The following is an 18,343-nucleotide window of genomic DNA, read 5'->3' on the forward strand; positions in this document are numbered from 1 at the left end:
TCCCCTCTCTAGATTGAGGCCAGTACACGTGAGCAGCGGGGATCTTCAGAAACCGAAGCCAAGGCGGGTGACCGCTGGCCAGTGGCCTCATCTGGCCCCCGCGATGTTTAAACCCAGTGATCAAATTAAGGAAGTGGAGCAGTGACGGAGAAGGAAACCAAGCAAAGTGTTTCATCTCTAGTCTGTGAATCACACAGCTCACAACCACTAAGATCCACTGGAAACACATTTTACTTTCCGAAGAGGCTAAAAGCTAAAAAAAGCTAAAAAAAAAAAAGCCCCGACAAGCATATATCAGTTTTATATTGATACATCTGATTTTTTTTTTCACATAATTTATCCTATAGATTCTGTTTAAGTTTAATTTATTTTGCAACCCGCCTCCCAAATCTTGCTCCTCTCTGACTCTCACAAAGAAAAAATATCCCACTTATTATATCAGCCGGAGGAGTTTCATTGTCGATAAAGATTTCAAATAGAAACGTTCACATGTTCCTCTAAATCACATGTTCTTCAGGGGCTTTCACTCCAAAAAATGACTTTGGCGTATGTGTTGCAAAACACGCATGTAACATATCTTGATCTAAAAGACCTGATACTTGCGACACGTGTTGGAAAACACTGAAACCAAGAGATTCGAGGTGTCGCCGGCCAATCAGCTGGAAGTAAAACAGGTAAACAAGAATCGTAGGAGACACAAAGTGGAACAAATCAAAGCTGCCATGTCTGATGAGGTTAAACATCAACTCGTGTGTGAATATTCTGGAGTGTAAAAACGATTAACTGAACTATGAAGTGTAAAAAACAACTTGGTGAAGCAACCTTCGGTTTTTATGCACTAAACTAAAAGATCAATTTCTGTTGATAGCTTTAAGAAACAGCTCAATTATTACTTTTATGATCTTGCTTTTAAGTAATTTTAGATTTTTTTTTTTTTTAATTTTTTTACCATTACTGTTTTTATTTAATACTTCTTCTGTCTACTTTAATGAAAGTTTTATGTTTTTATCCGACGATCGTGTTTTTATTGCGAACTTGTCTCACTAACTTCGTTATCCTATTTTTATGTCTTGGGAGCTGCATTTTATGCATGAAAGGTGCTGTACAAATAAACTTTACTATTATCGTTATTATTATTGTTATTATTATTGTCCTCCTGCCTTCACAATGCCACATATAAATAAAATAAAATGTGCATTAAATACGTGTCTGGCAACATTCAGGAACAGATGCAGCTGCATAAGGTTATACATCACTTTGGGAAATGGTGACTATTAATTTTTTTTTCAGGACACCACAGATTTTTGTGAATATTAAAATATTAAAACTGTCACTCTGGACCACGGAAACATCTCTGTGATGCTGATGTCATAAACTGACCTCTTGTTAATGGGTTTATAAGGCTTACACTTTTGAACTCTGCAGTATAATGCACCTTTCAGCCGCAGACACACGAGCGTAACAGAGTGTGTGAATGTGCGAGCGACTCACGTGACGTCTCCGGCATAGTGGCGGATACGGAAGTGTTTCTGAAAGTCCATGGTTTTGTCAGTGGGGCTGAGCTGGAAAGGAGAAGACAGCGTGAGCGCAGAGCGTACGGGGATATATAATTATCTCGTTGCATGTATATTACAGATAAGACAGGTGTTTACTTTAGCAGGAGGGAATGATGGCTTTGGAGATCCTGCTGTTTAAAAAGCTATCCTAACATGTCTGAAGCAACTCAAGGAAGGAAACATATTGGAGAAACTCTGCTCTCTACTGGCAAAAACGCAGTACTGCACTTGTGTTTTTAAAAGGAACTCCCAAGTATTTGTGCTTCCATATTTTAAATCAAAATCAAATATAAACACACAAATATTTACACCAAAATTAAATGAAAAAAAAGTACCAGTAACATCTTTTAAATATGACACGAGGCAACATCCTGAATGTGTGTTTTTAGTTGTTCAGCTCTGAATAATGACTTTCATTTATCACTTTTGAGTCCCAGAACACTTCAGATTATTTATTGATTTTGATTGATTAAGTTATGAATTGCATTATGAATACAGCTTTTCACGGTGAATTGCTTCACCCGCTTTACTGCTTTTGTGTTTGCATATTTACAATCCAACCTGCCCCCAATTAAATGTGCAAAATATAATCCCGATAATTCGCACAGAATTATTTTATTTTGTAAAATCTTGTTTTTAATTTGTGCAAAATAAATCAAATCTAATCTAATCAGAATCTCCGATTGTGCCCAAAAATTATATTAATTGGTTTCTGTCTTTCAGAGTCACTGTAAATCAGAGGAGGATATGTTAGCAACAAATCATCACTTCCTACTCAGTCGAGTGTGCAAGGATCCCTTTTTTTATCTTTCAGTTTCATGCTGAGCTGTTAAAGGTGTTCTGCTTTAATCGAGTAGCTTTAAGCTTTTCTTCAATATGAAATCCATTCTCAGTGCTCCATGTTTACAAATCACACTTGTGTAAGTTAAATATTGGGCCAGGATTGGCTCGCAAACTATTTGTGATGTCACAAGACAGAGAAACTTTGCACTTTTCAGCTGATGATAGTGAAAACAGTTTTAAAACCTGCACGTACTTCGTTCTGCACAGTGACGAAACTCCTACAAAGTGATTTATATTCATTAGAAAGCCTTCAAGCTATGGTAAAGCTCCTATGGGATGTCTTATAAGGAAAAGAGCTGAGGCCTGACAGACGTGGTGACTTGCTCTCACCTTGCGGGAGGTGTAGTGGGGGTGTTGGGCCAGTTTGGTGTTCATGCTCTCCAGGCAGACTGTGTCCGTGACTTTACCAACAGAGAGGCAAGCTTCATCCAGGATGGAGGTGATGCCTTTGTGGGGCTGCTCCACGAGGTCCACGATGATCTGGTTGTTGAAGTAATCAATCTGCACGAAAAGAGAACCATTTTTTTTTTTATCAATCCAACAGTTACTCCGGCTACTGCACGAGAGAGTTTGTGCTTTTGCGTGCTCTGACTGTATGTGTGTTGTTTTGTTCTGGTTTGATGGGTGTGTAATCACAATGTGCGTGTGAGTTAATGCCTGCGTGGTGCTTCTCTTATCAACTCACGAGTGTGCCCGATGTCAATTGCCACCGTAGCTCACAAATATTGCACTCATATGCAGCTATTTTGCATTAAAAGGAGCATGAGGGAGGAAATAATGCTGCTCGGATCATGTTTTTCTTTCAAGCAGCAAATATTTGTGTAAAAGAAATCGTTTTATTTTGTGGCAATTTACACCAAAAACAACTAATCCTTGTGTTAAACAAGCGTCGCCGATTGGTTGGTGAACAACAGCTCTGTAGCCTTAAGTTTGCATTTCAGTTGTCGCCATGTTGCTGTTTTGGAGCTAGAAGTGATCATATTTGGACGAGCTGGATAGGAGCTGAGCGGTGGGTCTGACTCGATCTGATTGGGAACCCGAAGACAATACGCCGTGTCCACCTATAGTGTAAACCCGACTGCACCACAGGCCTGTCAATCAAACAGACACGTCCTCAAACATACCACTTTTGAGGCGTAATATCTAATAAATTATGGGATTATTTTCAGATGGACCTCCAGAAAAATGATAATGAGGAGAGACTTCAGCCAATGACACCATTATGACTTGTGGGAAAAATGCCTTGTCTTTGTATTTCATTATATAATGTGAATGGGAGTCTATGGAGCCGGAGACTTTTTTGGAACCAACCCGAAGTGGCCCTCGGTAGTATTGCACTTCATGGCACTTCTGCGTTGGCCTCACTTTTCAGACTCAGAGGCTACGTCCACTCTGTATATACAGTCTGCAGTTTCTTTAAAGCATCTGCAAATAATTCATAACATACGTCCTCTTCTGATCTCTAAGAGTTCGGTTTATGTTGGAGAAATACTGTTGATGCGATTTCAATCCAGGAGGCTGGTCTTGAAGTGAAACCACGCCGTCCGTCCACCTCCCTGACCTCTACACACACACACACCAATACACACAACACATGTGTCCTGCGGTGTCTTTGGATGTTGAACAGACTGTAAATTGCAGAATCAGCTGTGAATCAGTGCGAGTTGATGTGAGCATGTTGCGTTCACGTGTCGCTGTTTGTGTTTTCCTCACATGTTGCCAGGGGATGCCCTCTCTCTGGTATTCGCCCTGTTCCTGTCGCAGGATCAGCTCGATGAACAGCTGCTGCAGCTTCTCGTTGCAGTAGTTGATGCAGAACTGTTCAAAACTGTCCACAACAACAGCAGAGGAACGAAACCCTTCAGCAACATCATCAAACACGGCAGATAAATGTAGTAGATGTTAAAAAAATAAAAATAAAAAAGCAGGAAATAAAACGGAACCTGTTGTTGTCGAAGATCTCGAAGCCGTAGATATCCAGCACACCGATGACGGTGTTTTTCCCGTGCAGCATTGGGTTGTAGTCTTTCACTTCAATGATGCCGTTGATGCGGCTTACGATCCAGCCGAAGAGCCTCTCGTAGAGGGCCTGCAGCACGGAGAGAGGAGGGTGTGTTTAACAGAGCAGGAGATGTAAATAATGTGACAACTGTGAAAATGAGATAAAAGGAGAGCACGTCACAGTGATGATGTTAACATCATTTCTACACCTTCAGGAGCTGTAAAACGATTATTCTCAATAAACCGTAAGTCTCGTCCCGACAAGCTATTTTGCCAGAAGAAATGCGGGCCCGCGTGATTTGTAAATGTGTGAACAGCACCTTGGCGAAAGCGTCGCGTCCGAAGCAGGCGTCCTGCTCCGTGTGTCCCTTTTCGATGACCTCGCCGCCGCCGGTGGCCACCGTGCGGAACAGCAGGCTCTTCCAGACGCTCTCCGGGTCCGTGGCCGTCAGCTCCGAGATGTGGTTCACGGTTTCGAGTCCCAGGATCTGGACGTTCTCGCCGTCACTCTCAAACTGCAGCTCGCCCTGGAATATAAAACCATTACCTTCTCGTTGATGCTCGTAGACTCTTCACCTTATACATGTGTGTCGTGGTAATCCTTTGATATGATAGGATGCGCATCGCCCTGCCTTTATCTTTTAAGAAACCACGCTGTAACTTACCAAAAGCAGAATGGAGGCGAGGATCTGGTAAACGGAGGAAATCTCCTCCTCGGAGAAGCCGATTACTTCCAGTGCGCTCATCACCGCTTTGTGGCTCGAGCGATCGTTGTTGGAGCTCTGGAAAAAATAAAAAGGACTTTGTATATTAAGAAAAAGAAAAAAAACACACAAAAAAACGGTTTTGCAAAAACATTGTTTCTCAAAGGCAGAAGGAGTTTTTCAAACTATTCTTAAGAAAATACAACAAATTCATTACATTTTTTCAAATAGCTCATCTTGTGTTTCCTCTTCAACTAAAACTCTAAAGATGACAAACTCACAGTGGTTGCAGCTCCCTCTTTGGTGTACGCATAAACAGCAGCATCATTCTGCAGGTGAAAAGACTCCAGCATTTCATCAGAGCCTCCACGCAGGAGCTGTGAAAACACCGCAAACATGACAGGGTTTTTTTTTTGGGGGGGGGGGGGGGGGGGAGGGAGTGGGGGAGGTTTCATTTTTCATTTTGTCACAGCGGTGGTTGGTTTGTACAGCTCACCGAGCCGTGAATGTGTTCGTGTTGTAACGATGATGTTTTTGCAGCAGCAGTTCACCTGGTAGAACGAGTGGAAGTTCCTCTCGCCGTCGTGCTGCTGGACCACCCTGGACTTGAACAGGAAAAAAAACAGATTACGGAAAACAGACCGAACATCCATCCGCGGACGCTCTTAGCACTGTTGCGCAACGATTCTGTGGTGGCCAAGATGTTCCAGGAGTTGTTGTTGTTTTCTTCAAAGTGAAGTGCTGTTTGTTGTGTCAGTCGTCCAAGCCTGTTCTGACTTTAGCTTTTCTCAAAATCGCCTTTCAACAAACCCGATAGGATGAACGTCAGCTTGTCTCAAAGCTCGATGGGTTCCCGACAGGAGGAAAGACTAATAATCTACTGACCGAAAGTGAGTGACTTTCTTAGAACTCCAACAAATAGTCACTATTTTGATACTTGATCATTTTGTCAGTAAAAATCACAAACTAACAATGGTTTCAGCTGCTCAAATATGAGAATTTGTTTCTTTTAACGCGCTGAAAGGAAAGGAAATAAAATATTTTGTGGTTTTGTAATGTCAGTGAGACAAAATAATACATCAGTCGGTACAAACATATTAACTGGCATCTTTTTATATTATATAGATATATTTTTTAACATCACAGTTCCCGCACTTTAAATGTCAGCAGTCAGACCAGCAGTGGTTCTTCTACTTATAATTGTCTTTTTTGTTGTTGTTTTTGTTATTTCTTTTACTTCTATTTTAATTTTTTTTTATCTTGTTTGGTGGTACTTTTCGTCAGTGAGGAACAACATTTTGTTCAACTGTGTACTTCTATGTTCACAAATGACAATACACGAATTTGACCACGGACCCGATTTCATCATGTAACCTTCGACTCTGAGGTAAAATGATGTTTTGTGACAAGTTGGCAGAATTTCCCAAAGGGCGGATGTCGGTTGTGCGAGTTTTGGAGGCAACGCAAGACAAACAACGCATCTCCAAAAAGGGTCGGCGCAGGTTTTTGAGGCCAAAAAAGAAAATGTGAAAGCAACCAGGGAACACGTCAAGTGTCACTTTCATTCATCAAACATCGTTATTTTCCCGGGAGGTTGCTGAACTCTGTTGACACGTGTTATGTCTAAAACAAAGGTGCTCGCTCTCTGGTTTGGAGGGATTGATACTAAAAGGCCGGACCACCTAGTTTTGTAGCAATAAAACAAAATCCCTCGTCGTTAACGATGTTAAAGCGTTTCAGTTTGGGATTTTTTTTTTTTTTTTTCCTTTAAGACAAACACTTTCAAACCAACCGGGAGGGAGCGCGTCTACAGCTGCACTACTCCGACTGCACCCCGACGGCTTGGAGACAGCGTGGCTATTTCTGCCCTCTGAGAATAAATCACGGCACCATCATTCACACCGGTTCTGAGTGCCAGACGGTTCTTTAACAGCGCAGATAAATACAGCGGCATCGAGAACCCCCAGGTGAGCCATTCATTAACGCGCGGCAGCGGCAGCACGACGGCTTCACAGACACATCTATTCACGGATGTTCCCTCGCACCTCTTTGTCATCACCTCATGAAACATTCATGTTCGGTAGTCATTTAAAAACTAAATGAGCAGAACTTTTCAGTACTTTTCTGCAGAGGTTCAGTGTGAAGGTCTCGTGTCTGCAGTTAAAGCCCCTCCATCATCCCTCCCGCCTCCTTCCTCTCACCTTCTCCAGCAGGTAGTTGTTGATGTGTCCTCCGGTGGGATCGCCGTTGAAGTTGAAGTTGATGTCCATGTACTTGCCGAAGCGGCTGGAGTTGTCGTTGCGATTCGTCTTGGCGTTCCCGAAGGCCTCCAGCACGCAGTTGGACTTGAGCAGCACATTCTTCACGCTGATTTATCGCACCGCGGCGACCATTGATAGAAATGTGTGAGGAACAGCCACGAGGGAGGAGAAGGGGAGTCAGAGGAACAGAAGAAAGTGACATGATCTATCCTCACATCCGGTTGTAGATACAGATGTTTATTAAAGTTTACAGCGCTGCCTCGGTGAATCCCATCACGTGACTCTCGACCCTAACGACCACGCCAGGACTCACCTCTCCACCTCCGCCCTCTGGCTCGGGTTTGTGATGGCTGCAATGTACTGCATGATGTATTTGCTGGCTTCTGTTTTTCCCGCTCCGCTTTCACCTAAAAACACCAAAAAAAGATTTCACATCGTAGAAGAATCTCCAAATGACACCATTCACACAACTTCTCTTTACTCTTTTTATTTCCCCGTCCGCAGCAAGTAGAGGAAGCTTCACATTCACACGTTGGCCTATGGCAAGATTTTTTTTTTTCATCGTTTTCAACCTGTGTTACGACCACTAAAAAGAAAAGTTTCAAATTTTAGGGTTAGCAACTGCTCACAGGGAGATAAGTGACACTGACTGGTGACGTCCAATATTTAATAAGGAGTTAATAATAGTGACCCAATCTTCAGTGCAAAGCAAAGTAACGAACCGGAAAGCAGCTCGACAGCTGGCTAGTTTATTTGGTACAGTTACAAACAGCCACGCTTCCCGATGAGTAATTAATAACTTCCACTAATGTCACCATCAAGTAGAAAGTCCACTTGTCCACTTCAGCTCTTAAACAGCAGAACTGCCTGTGAGCACAATTAACTCAGCTAAGTTTTTCTGTTTCCTTATACATGACTGAAAATGTTTAACACCTGCGGACTCTGTTGATAAGAGACGGGCTAACATCTAACTGCACCGAAACCTCGTCAAAAATGGTAAAAGATTTTGTTTTTGCATTTTAAAAAGCTGAAAGGAGAATTCATACTGACACACACACACACACACAAAAAAAGAGGAAATAAACCTTCTAAAATACCTAAAAGTTCAGTGGAGTCGAGCTCTCTCTGACAAAATCCCAAAAGAAGAAGTTCAAACAGACGACACCCTGAAAGCACTACGAGACACATCATCTATTTACAGACAATTCCTAAATTGTAGCCTGTACAATGATTGTCTTTGTCTTCTGTTAGAGTAAACTGAAAATTGGGGGTTTTATCTGTTGGTTGGACAATAAAATCTTATGAAGGCAACCTGAAAGAACCAACTTGTTCCAACTATTCATCAAATCTGTACAACGATGACAGAGAGAAACCAAAGAAGAGCAGCAAAAGTTTGCGATGACGGAACCGTGGACTTTATTGCAAACCATAGACCGTAGAGAAGTTGCAGAGCACGAAAGAGACGGACCTGATATGACGATGCAGGTGTCTTTGGCCCGCCTCTTCATGGCCTTATAGGCGGCGTCGGACACCGCGTACAGGTGAGGAGGGTTTTCATACAGCTCCCGGCCCCGGTACGCATCGACGGTGTCTTTGCCGTAGATGTCCATCTGTCTGTACGGGTTCACGGACACGACCACTTCTCCGATGAAGGTGTAGATTCGGCCCTTCTCAAACCTAACCAGACGAAAGACAGTCAGCGGTGTCACGGACGCCGTTATTCACACGTTATTTCTCACGCGGTGGGCACACAGATATTCTGGGCTGCATTTATTGTGAATACACGCAAGCATGTATGAACCGCGACTTTTTCACAACGCCCATGAAAAAAAAAAAAAAAAAAAAAAAGGTTTCTGAGAACACCATGCACCTTTATGTCATCGATAGCTGACAGGAAACGACACGCGAGTGTATGAAAGCAGGAAATAAGTCTTCCGCCACAGCCCTGCCTAAACCTTTGCGGGTTTCTTGAGCTCAGTGGGGTAAAAACTGACATGCCGCAAAAGGTTACATGTGTTTCTCAATTTAAGTACCACCTGACATTTTGCTGCGTGTACGCTTGCAGGTCTGACCGTCGGTGAGTTGGTGACCGAGCACGACGCGAACGTGTCACGCTCAGCGACACACGAGCTGCATCTCAAGTCCGAGGCCCAGGTTTGTAGACCGAATACGTTTTGGAGAATAGTTGTCAACGTGAATGGGACTTTTGACTGTGGGTCATGCTGACTTTGCAGTTTACACCTGTGTTGTAAAGATTCAGGGAAACAAGGAGGCACACAAACGCAGCAAGCGAACAGTGTGTGACGGAGTGACCGGCACGAGCTCCCAACAACCCCCCCCCCCCCAAAAAAAAATAAATAAATAAAACCTGATTTTTACATTAATCATTTTACATGTTTGTTTTTTTTCAAGTCTGACTGAAAGTAAAAACAGAAATTAGCCACTCTGAACGGCCGCGCTGCTCACCGTATCAGCGATTTCCATCCGGGACACCAATCTAATCACCGAAATCGCGCCATTTCGTTCTTGGAATTAAAACTGTTTTCTGATTTGTCAGTTTAATTTTTATACGGTTTGTTTATTGCTAACCAAGCCGGTCATCATGCGGCTCGCGTAAACCAAACTCGTTGTCTGAGGCTAACAAACCTATGAACCCATTAAGCCTAATTTATCACACGGCAAACCTTTCTCCATGTTATTCTTTGCATGGTTGCATTTGTGGACTGTGTGTGTAATGCAGCAACATTTAAGTGAAGTTTAAAAGCTATTTTCTTGTGGTTTAGTTGTTCCGACTTGGACGTGTTCAGGCATGTTTAGCGCTACTGTTGGCATTTTTTTTTTTTAAATAGTGTAAATAAGCTATTTTTGTGGCATTATAGGTGTTGCAGTTTGTTCATTTAAACCAGACACAAACCAACAAAGCACCATTTTAAATTAGCATTAGTTTAATATTGCATTTTATTCAGATGCAATAATGTCTTTGCAGCTGCTTCACCTATGTAGAAATAATACATCCACAGGTTTGGACCAGGAGGCCCGATTTTTAAGTCTCCTCAAAATACGTCCTCAGAAATCCGGCCTCGCTATTCCTGAATTTGGAGAATGCAACGAGCGTAGCCTGAGCAGAAATAAACACCCGGCTTGTTTACAGTAACGTTATTCAGTTCATTAAGGTTGTAAAATACTGTGTATTGTAGAAACAAGCCCTCAAACACCCACCGAGTGCGGTGGGTCAGAAAAAGTAGAGCAAATCACTGAAGTTGGCACAAACTTTAGCTCGTGCTTCACCACCAGGCAAGTCTGATCAAGTGTGTGTGTTTGATGAAACTGTCAAACATGAATGGTGGCAAACAGACTATTGTGAGAAATGTTCATTCACAGCCATCTGCCGCGCACACGTCAACTGAGAACTTCTCTTATCTAGAGCTTATTTCATATTGTTTGACATTTTGGTGTTAGCCTGCCTCCGCTCATCTCTCGGGATGATGTCAGACGTGCCAAACCGCTGTGCGATTTGTCACACGGTTTGAACCGAGGACATGACGACCCAGAGACGCTGGAAGAAGTGAGAATGGTTTCTGGCAGCAGAGACGAGCGGAAAGGGTGAAATCCCAAAGCGTTTACACCTCTCAAACATCACGACACAAGACAGAACAATAAAGGATGATATTTGTATATTTAGCTGGACAGGTCTGGTGGGACTAGTTGGATTATAGCTCTTGTGTCATGTGTTTCATTTGGTTCACACGAGTGGAGTTGTGATGATCGGATCGACCACGAGCGATTATTTGAACCCCGAGGCTGAGCGGGAAAGTGGAGTCAGAAGTGACTCATGCGTGCGCTGTGTAGTTTTTTTTCTCTTTATGTTTGATGTTTTACGACCTTTCTTAGCTTCTTGCTTTTGAAGACATCAAGATGTCAACTTGGGAAGTCAGAGTTTTTATATGAAGTAAACTGTTATCGCGACAGTATTCACCTTCATCTGTCTCATTTTCCTTTCATTTAACTTATCCAAATACTGACTTCACACAGACGAGTAAAAAAAATGTGCAGTTTGAATGAAGCGTAACTTTTTGCATCTCCAGCTGCTTCCACCTCCCGCCCCTCCCTTCCTCCTCTCTAACAGTATCTCAGGCCTTACCTCAACTTCAGATTTTCCATGAACTGCTCCATCGCCACCTCATCCAGGAGCACAAAGTCGGACTTCCCAAACTCCAGGCCCTCCAGCTCCGCCATCCTTGTCGGCCGTCGCTGAGCACAGACACACTGGCACACAAAATAAAAGACAGACAGGGGAACAGAAAGCAGCTCAAGGAAGAAGAAAGAGAAGTATGGTTGGTTTCTGGGGCCCCGGTAGTGCCGACAGTGTGCGCGCGCTGTAGGCGTGTCGTGATCTGTGGTGGAGGCTCGGCTGTGGTCTACAAGCTGCAGCACGTCATCCTGTCACTCAGCCTATGGCCTCACACAGATCTGTACAAATAACAGGAGGCTATCTTTAAAAGCTCACGCCACTTCTGCATCCTCTTCTGCCTCTCTCTTCCTGCCACAAGACCTTCAAATTTCTAAACCGTCACTGAACCAGGGGTTTTGCGTCGATCGTCCTTTCTGCCTTGTTTCTTGTGTGGTTTTTTTGGTTTTTTTTTTTTTTTTTTACTTCCCAGAAACAGGGAACCACATCTGACCTTCTGCCAAACAAGAGAAGTTAACCTTACTAATTTGAGGGTAGAAAATGGCCTTCGCCCTCTGGGAACGATCGTGGCATTTCCTTTCTTAACTCGGCATCGGCAGTGAAACACGTCCCTGAGGGTTTCCCCTCAACCAGCAGAGCCAAGCTGGGAGTCTGTTTTTAAATGGTGGAGACAAGGTTTTTTGGGGGTTTTTTTCAGCAGCACAGTGTTTCCTGTAAGACACATGTATGTTTGTAGGTGTGTGGGATTAAATGCTGACTAAGGCAGGTGGTTTCCAAATCCCTTTTCACACCACTTCACCTTTTTTGTTGAACTCGGAAACGTTTCGGATCACAGGAGAGCCGCTGGGCTAAATACTGTTTCTCACTTTTTCTGACCAGTTGTCCCCGATTGAACTCCCAAGAGTTTTTATATTGTGAGTTTCAACCGTATGAGCCATCTTTACGTTAAAGAGGGAACAGGAAGAAAGAGGAACCCGAACGGTGATTAACAAAGAACAAAATGATCTTTCCTCATGTTTCCTGTGCTGTTGTTTACTTAACTACAAATTAAAAAAAATCTACCCAGATAAAAAAAATATTCCGTAACTTCCTCCTAATTTGCGGTTCATGGTTGAGGTCTCGTTGAAACAAAAAAAAAGTGCTAAACATGTCGCGCTTGAACTAGAAGCTCCTTCAGTCCAATGCATCATCACATTTGCAACAGGATGGACTCGTGTTGAACTTCACTTTAGTCCTTCATCTCCAACATGTCTGTGCAGTTTGCAGTTTATCTTTTCGAGCAGAGACAAGTGACACGGCTCTCTGCATGACTCAGATGTTGCTGTTTTTTTTGTTTTTTTTCATGACAAGCTAAATCCACGCCTGCATTGTCTGTTTAATGAATAGAGCCTGTGATAAGCATAAGCAGCTGCTTTGTGTAGAAACCCTAAAGCTGTTGCTCAAATTCAAGAAGGTGCTTTAGAGTGCAGTCCTCACAGGTGACATTTCTCTTACTTAAAATTTAAAGTCAGTTCACCCAAACTGCACAAACGTCCTATTTTCTTTTAAATGTTTTGTAGTGATGTTGAGGCAATTTTGTAGTGTGACAAAAACATGGAAACTGAAGATTTCCTGAGCTTTCGTAGGATTTGGATATGGTTGAATACTCATGAGTGCTGATTGTTTCTCCAAATCTTAAAATGTCCAATGTTACTTGTAAATCTTCAAATCAACAGGGATGAAAATGTCTTGACAACTGAGCAAAAGTTCATCCTCCGACTGGTGCAATTTGGGTGAAATAAGTCTTCAAGATAAACTGTAAACTCCACCCTCCTCACGGATCCTCGGTCTTCAGGTTTGTTCATCAGGTTTCCTGTTGAGTTTGTGAAACGGCTAACTAACAAATTAACAGGGGAAAACCGCAGCAGTGGGCTGGGAGGTGGAGGGGCGATGTCTCACCATCCCGCGGTGAGTTTTAGTTATTACTGTCAGAGGAAGGTCTTCTGAGTCACAGCGTAGTCATCAGTGCCGCGCTGTTCAAGTGATCAAGTTAATGCACACTTGATACCAACACCAAACTACACGAGTAAAGGGACTTTTTTTTTTTTTTTTTTTTACTGTTCATCTGCTTCCTGACATCCTGCACGGTTCTTCAAGTGTCTAATTTAAAAAAAAAAAAAGATATTTACTTTTACTGTGGAATGACAACAAGATCCATTCAAACCTCACTAAATCCTCTTCAGCGCTTCCTCTCCCGTCGTGAGCTCAGACCGTCGTCACAGAGGTTCCCGCTTCCTCCTCGGGCTTCCTCTCGTCTGTTTCCGTCTAGATGTTTAATTCAGATGTTACAGAGACAACACAAACGCAAACGCACAGAAGCTCCGCATCCGCGGCGATGGAAGAGCACAAGCGCCGAGATACGAGGCGTACGTGTCGTTTTCACATCTAAATAACGGGCAAACATCCTTCAAGTCAACCACGTAGTTCATTGTTAATGTTGGTCGTTTCAAAAGCCATTTGTGTCATTTAATTACGCTTTGCATTTTTGTTTTTACATTTTTAAGTGCAGGTAACTAATAATAAGTAAATAACCGACTGTTGAACGAAATACATAATATACTGTAATATTAGACTCTATGATCATCAGTAAGTCACGTGCACATAATGTTATTGTTTGCATATAATCAAATATTTTAAAATGAAAAGAGTACAATGTGAGAGTCAAAACATCCTGTCATCAGTTCATCTAATTACCTATGAAGGTGATTTATTTCCTTCAACGACTGATTTATAAAAGGTAGGATAACGTTAGCTCAAGACGTTTTAAGAATATCACCGCAAAACATGTGAATAATGTTTTTAAAGCACTTTGTCCTGCTCTGAAATAACTTCTGGGAACATATAAAAAAAAAAATTAAAAAAAAACTGGCTACTGAAAACGCATTTCAGCATGACAGTACTGAAAATGTTATGATCATCATTATAAGATCGTGCTGATTTTACAGTTTGGTGGATTAAACAAACAACAACGTGTGTTTATTTCTAAGCTTTAAAGTTGCTTCTGATTTTGTCCCTCTTGGACAGAAGCAGACTCGCTGGTTCGCCCCTCGTCTCCAGTCTTTAGTCTTAGCTCGGCTAACCATCTCCGTGTTCAGCATGCATCAGCGTTTTCATTTCGGAAAAGAAGTGACTATGGCTTTTTTTTTTCTTTTCTTTTTTTACTCTTTCTTCAAAGCTTAAAATCTGGTTTCAGTATCGTCCTCAACATCCAGCGTCAATTGGACTCTAAAACAAAACATCAAACCTCCCGAATAAGAACGAGCAAAAACATAAATTCATTCATTTCTGTCGTTCTCGGAGCTTTTCTGCTCATCTTTTACAGTTTCTAATTATCTGATTTATAATTTTTGGAGTGAAAAGGCATTTTTTTAATTGCGGGACTTTTTTTCCAGCCGCTTGAGGAGGCGGACGTGTGTTCTCTCTCTCTTGTGCGCGTCCACTAACTCTTTCTGCTTCCGTCGTCCTCCGGGACTCGGAGTGGCTCCTCCTCCTCAGAGCTGCGCCGTGCCGGGCGGCGGCTCCCTGCTGGGGCTCCACACCTCCCCGTTTACCGCCCTGCCGCTCGGATGGGCCCGGAGGCGTCCCAGCAGGAGGCGGACGAGCGACGTCCCTGCTTTCTCCGTCCGCGTTCTTCCGACCGGTCGCCGGCAGAGAGCTGGTCCTCCTCCTACTGGAGTTCCTGTCGACGCTCCTTCCCGCGCGTCCCCCGACCGGCGTTCCCAGCAGCCTCTGCTTCAACTCGTAGCTCTCGCTCGACGGGCCGACGAGGTGAAGCCCGTCGCTCAGCTCGTACACCAGCACGGACGAGTAGACGTTTCGGTTTTTCCGGATTGTCTCCAGAAGCGCCCGGCCTTTGCGATTCACGTCCTCCAGAGGAACTTCCTGCGTGCGCAGTGACTTGCTGAGGTTATCCAGGACGCTCCGCAGTTTACCGGCCGCCGTCCACGAGCTCCTGCCCAGTAAAGTGACTTCGGATCTGCCGTCGCCATCCTGCACGTCCATCCTGACGTCGTGGGCGTTCACGATGTCTTCGATGTCTCTCGCCCGGAGCCGCTGGGCGTACCTGAACACGTCCGAATCCACGACGAAGGACAACCTCGCAGCGCTGCGTGAGGCGCGCCGGTCCGAAGAGGAGGAAGCTCCGTACCCCTGAGAGGTTGGACGGCTGCGCGAGGAGGCCGACGCATAAGAAGAAGAACAAGAAGAAGAAGCGGCGGGTGAAGATGGAGAAGCACGCGGAGGCTCGTCCCTGGACGGCGACCTGCCTCGGTCAGTACTGTGGTAGTATTTGGAGACGGCTCCGGAGGTCGGGAGGGGCGAGGACGACCGCAGCGTTGTTTTGCTCGGTGGCTCAACCAGCTGCTCCAAAAGGGCCTTCGCAGCTTTGAGGTTCGAAAAACAACCCCGAACGCGCACCTGACCCCCGCCGAGGTCGTCGATCTTCTGAAAGTGGTGCAACCTGAGGATTCTCAGCGCTTCGGCCTCATCTGGAAATTTGTTCAGACGCACCGTCGCCTCGACTTGGAGATCCATCTGAGAATAACGGAGAGACGGGCACAATGAGTCACGACCAAATATATAAGACGGAGAACCATGAATGCGTTTGTTGGCGGGGCTCAGTTACCTCGGGCGCTTTCGCCGTTAAACGGTACCGTTGACGGTTCAACTCCGACGCGACGGCTCTCCCGCAAAACTCGAGCAGCAACTGTGAGACGAAATGCCAGATTAAACTTCCTGACCAGATAAACAAATGATTTCATAACCTCAACTCTGGAATGTAAGAGAGAGAAAAAAAAAATCTTTGTAGAAATTTGTAGACTTTAGTGTAAATTCGCAGAAGGAGAAAAAGCCATAAATATCAGTGCCACTACTTTTTGAAAGCTGAGATTCTTTGCTGTTGAGAAAGTCATCTGTCTCGGAGAAATAAATGTGCATACTTTCTCAGTGAAGCCCCGATTAGGACAAAACTGGTCTGAGTTTAAAAAAAAAAAAAAAAAAAAAAAATAATCCTCTGAATATTTTTGCATAAACACTATTCATACTGGCAGTGATGTGAATTTGCCAAAAAATAACGAGTTAAATATGATTTATGCCTTGAATGGAAATGAATCTGCATCAAAATTGATGATCCACTCATTATTTTAGACATTTTTTTGAGTAAATAGGCTCGAGAGCTGCAGGTTTTGGTCTCACGTGACATTAAATGACACATGGTTGAGTTAAGGACCGATGGCTGGACAAAATGAAACAAGCACAGCAGGTTGAGACATTTAGACATTTGATTCGAGACTTTTAAAAACCCCTTCAGGTGCTTTTTGTTTTATATTGTTGCATGTCGTACTAATGGTCAGTAGAGGGAGATAAAAGGTCACAGATGAGTTAATGCATTTTGAAAGACGAAAATAATGTTGTCCTATTTTCCAAGAAAACCTCCCGACTCGAGTTTGATTTTATTTTGTCTTCAGTCTGTCCAGTTTCCGCGGCTTCACCTTCACCTGTCTCGTTTCACGAGCAGCTGCTGAGCTGCAGGACTCACCGTCTGCCTCCCGGAACACGTCCGGGCTGATCACAGGTGGGGGGGGGGGTAGCGCACCTCCAGCACCTCCTCCTCCTCCTCCTCCTCCGTGCTTCGCTGTGAGGAAATAAATCTGCAGTTTTATCAGCCGTCCAAACATCTGGCACCCCCCCCCCCCCCCGAGCACCTCCACCGTGCTTCCCCGAGTCTGCATCCTCACGTCAGGAGCCGGAAACACGAGCTGTCTACTTTGTGAGGCACATTTTGCAGGCAAAACATCTGGGAATGATGATTGCAAGTGAGAAATAAGACGTGCAGAAAAGATGCGGCGTTTACAAAGCGCAAAAACGTCTTGTTTTCTAAAAGTAAGTATCTCCCAAATTGCTTCAAATGTTTCCCAACTTTTTAAAATGCCGCCGGAGAGGAAGTTGATTTATGAGACTTCCGGTTGATGTTTTGTTCCTGCTGGCCGCGGTGTCAAGACATGCTGCTTACTTACTTTATAACTTCTCTTTACTTCAAGTACTTCCAACTCCAAAGCAGCGTCCGCAACACGGCGGGACGAAACCGAAAGTAATGACGTCACGTCCGGTCCAGAGTGACAAATCCATTCCACAATAAAACCAAACTTTTGACATAATTAAAATTATATAAAACATCCTTTTATTATGAATAATATATACAGTATACCGCTTTAAAAAATAAAAAAAAGACCCGATAGAAAAATTCTAAATACAGATTTGAATTTAGTGTAAAAAGTACCATAATAATATTATAGTTTGAGGGATGAAACAAAAAGTGATAAATCCCAATTCACGCCATCTTCACTGCTGAAGACTGTTAGAAGGTAAATCAATGTGATTTTATTACATTTTAGATCAACAATTACTTGTCCTGAAAGATTGAGGAAGGATTGTGGTGAACCATCGCCCTCCTGTGGATGTCAGTCAATATAACATTAACTTTGAAGCAAGAGTAAATAAATGCCTATTGTTCAATATTCGAAGCATTTTCTTTCTGTGTGAAGACGTGTCAGGATGTTAGTTACGTTTTTTATCAAACACTGATACTGGATTCGTTCAGTGTTTTTAAATCAGGAAACAGATGAACGCACATTTAAATGAATTCTGCTGAAACGCAACATCAGAATCCAGATTTGTGGATTTTAATTTAAAAATCACGTCGTGTAGTTTACCGCTGGCCAAACAAAGTCCACGAAAATCCTGTTCCACAGC

The 18,343-nt window shown here is 43.4% G+C and overlaps 2 protein-coding genes across 2 annotated transcripts in view; both read right to left on the reverse strand.

Annotated features, from left to right (window-relative positions):
- The window catches only part of myo1g (myosin IG), a 51,387-nt gene extending 39,405 nt beyond the window's left edge, over positions 1-11,982 (reverse strand). The window contains exons 1-12 of the mRNA XM_069720859.1: positions 11,507-11,982; positions 8,834-9,042; positions 7,679-7,772; positions 7,306-7,471; positions 5,656-5,709; positions 5,386-5,481; positions 5,066-5,182; positions 4,721-4,927; positions 4,343-4,488; positions 4,113-4,227; positions 2,730-2,900; positions 1,492-1,562 (exon numbers count right to left, since the gene is read on the reverse strand). Coding sequence (XP_069576960.1) covers positions 1,492-1,562; positions 2,730-2,900; positions 4,113-4,227; positions 4,343-4,488; positions 4,721-4,927; positions 5,066-5,182; positions 5,386-5,481; positions 5,656-5,709; positions 7,306-7,471; positions 7,679-7,772; positions 8,834-9,042; positions 11,507-11,601 — 1,541 coding nt within the window. The 5' untranslated portion in view covers positions 11,602-11,982. The remainder of the gene's footprint in view (positions 1-1,491; positions 1,563-2,729; positions 2,901-4,112; positions 4,228-4,342; positions 4,489-4,720; positions 4,928-5,065; positions 5,183-5,385; positions 5,482-5,655; positions 5,710-7,305; positions 7,472-7,678; positions 7,773-8,833; positions 9,043-11,506) is intronic.
- A 1,794-nt stretch (positions 11,983-13,776) lies between these two features.
- On the reverse strand, positions 13,777-16,293 carry rbm43 (RNA binding motif protein 43). Its single transcript, XM_069720847.1, has 2 exons — positions 16,218-16,293; positions 13,777-16,126 (listed from the first exon to the last, which is right to left on the reverse strand). The coding sequence occupies exon 2, from the start codon at positions 16,124-16,126 to the stop codon at positions 14,903-14,905; it is 1,224 nt and encodes a 407-aa protein (XP_069576948.1). The 5' UTR covers positions 16,218-16,293; the 3' UTR covers positions 13,777-14,902.
- Positions 16,294-18,343: the final 2,050 nt, after the last annotated feature.

The sequence above is a fragment of the Brachyistius frenatus genome, unplaced genomic scaffold, assembly GCF_029030835.1.
Source record: "Brachyistius frenatus isolate BFR_SWC_R1_liver_20210118 unplaced genomic scaffold, ASM2903083v1 Contig_253, whole genome shotgun sequence".
NCBI classification, from domain to species: domain Eukaryota; kingdom Metazoa; phylum Chordata; class Actinopteri; family Embiotocidae; genus Brachyistius; species Brachyistius frenatus.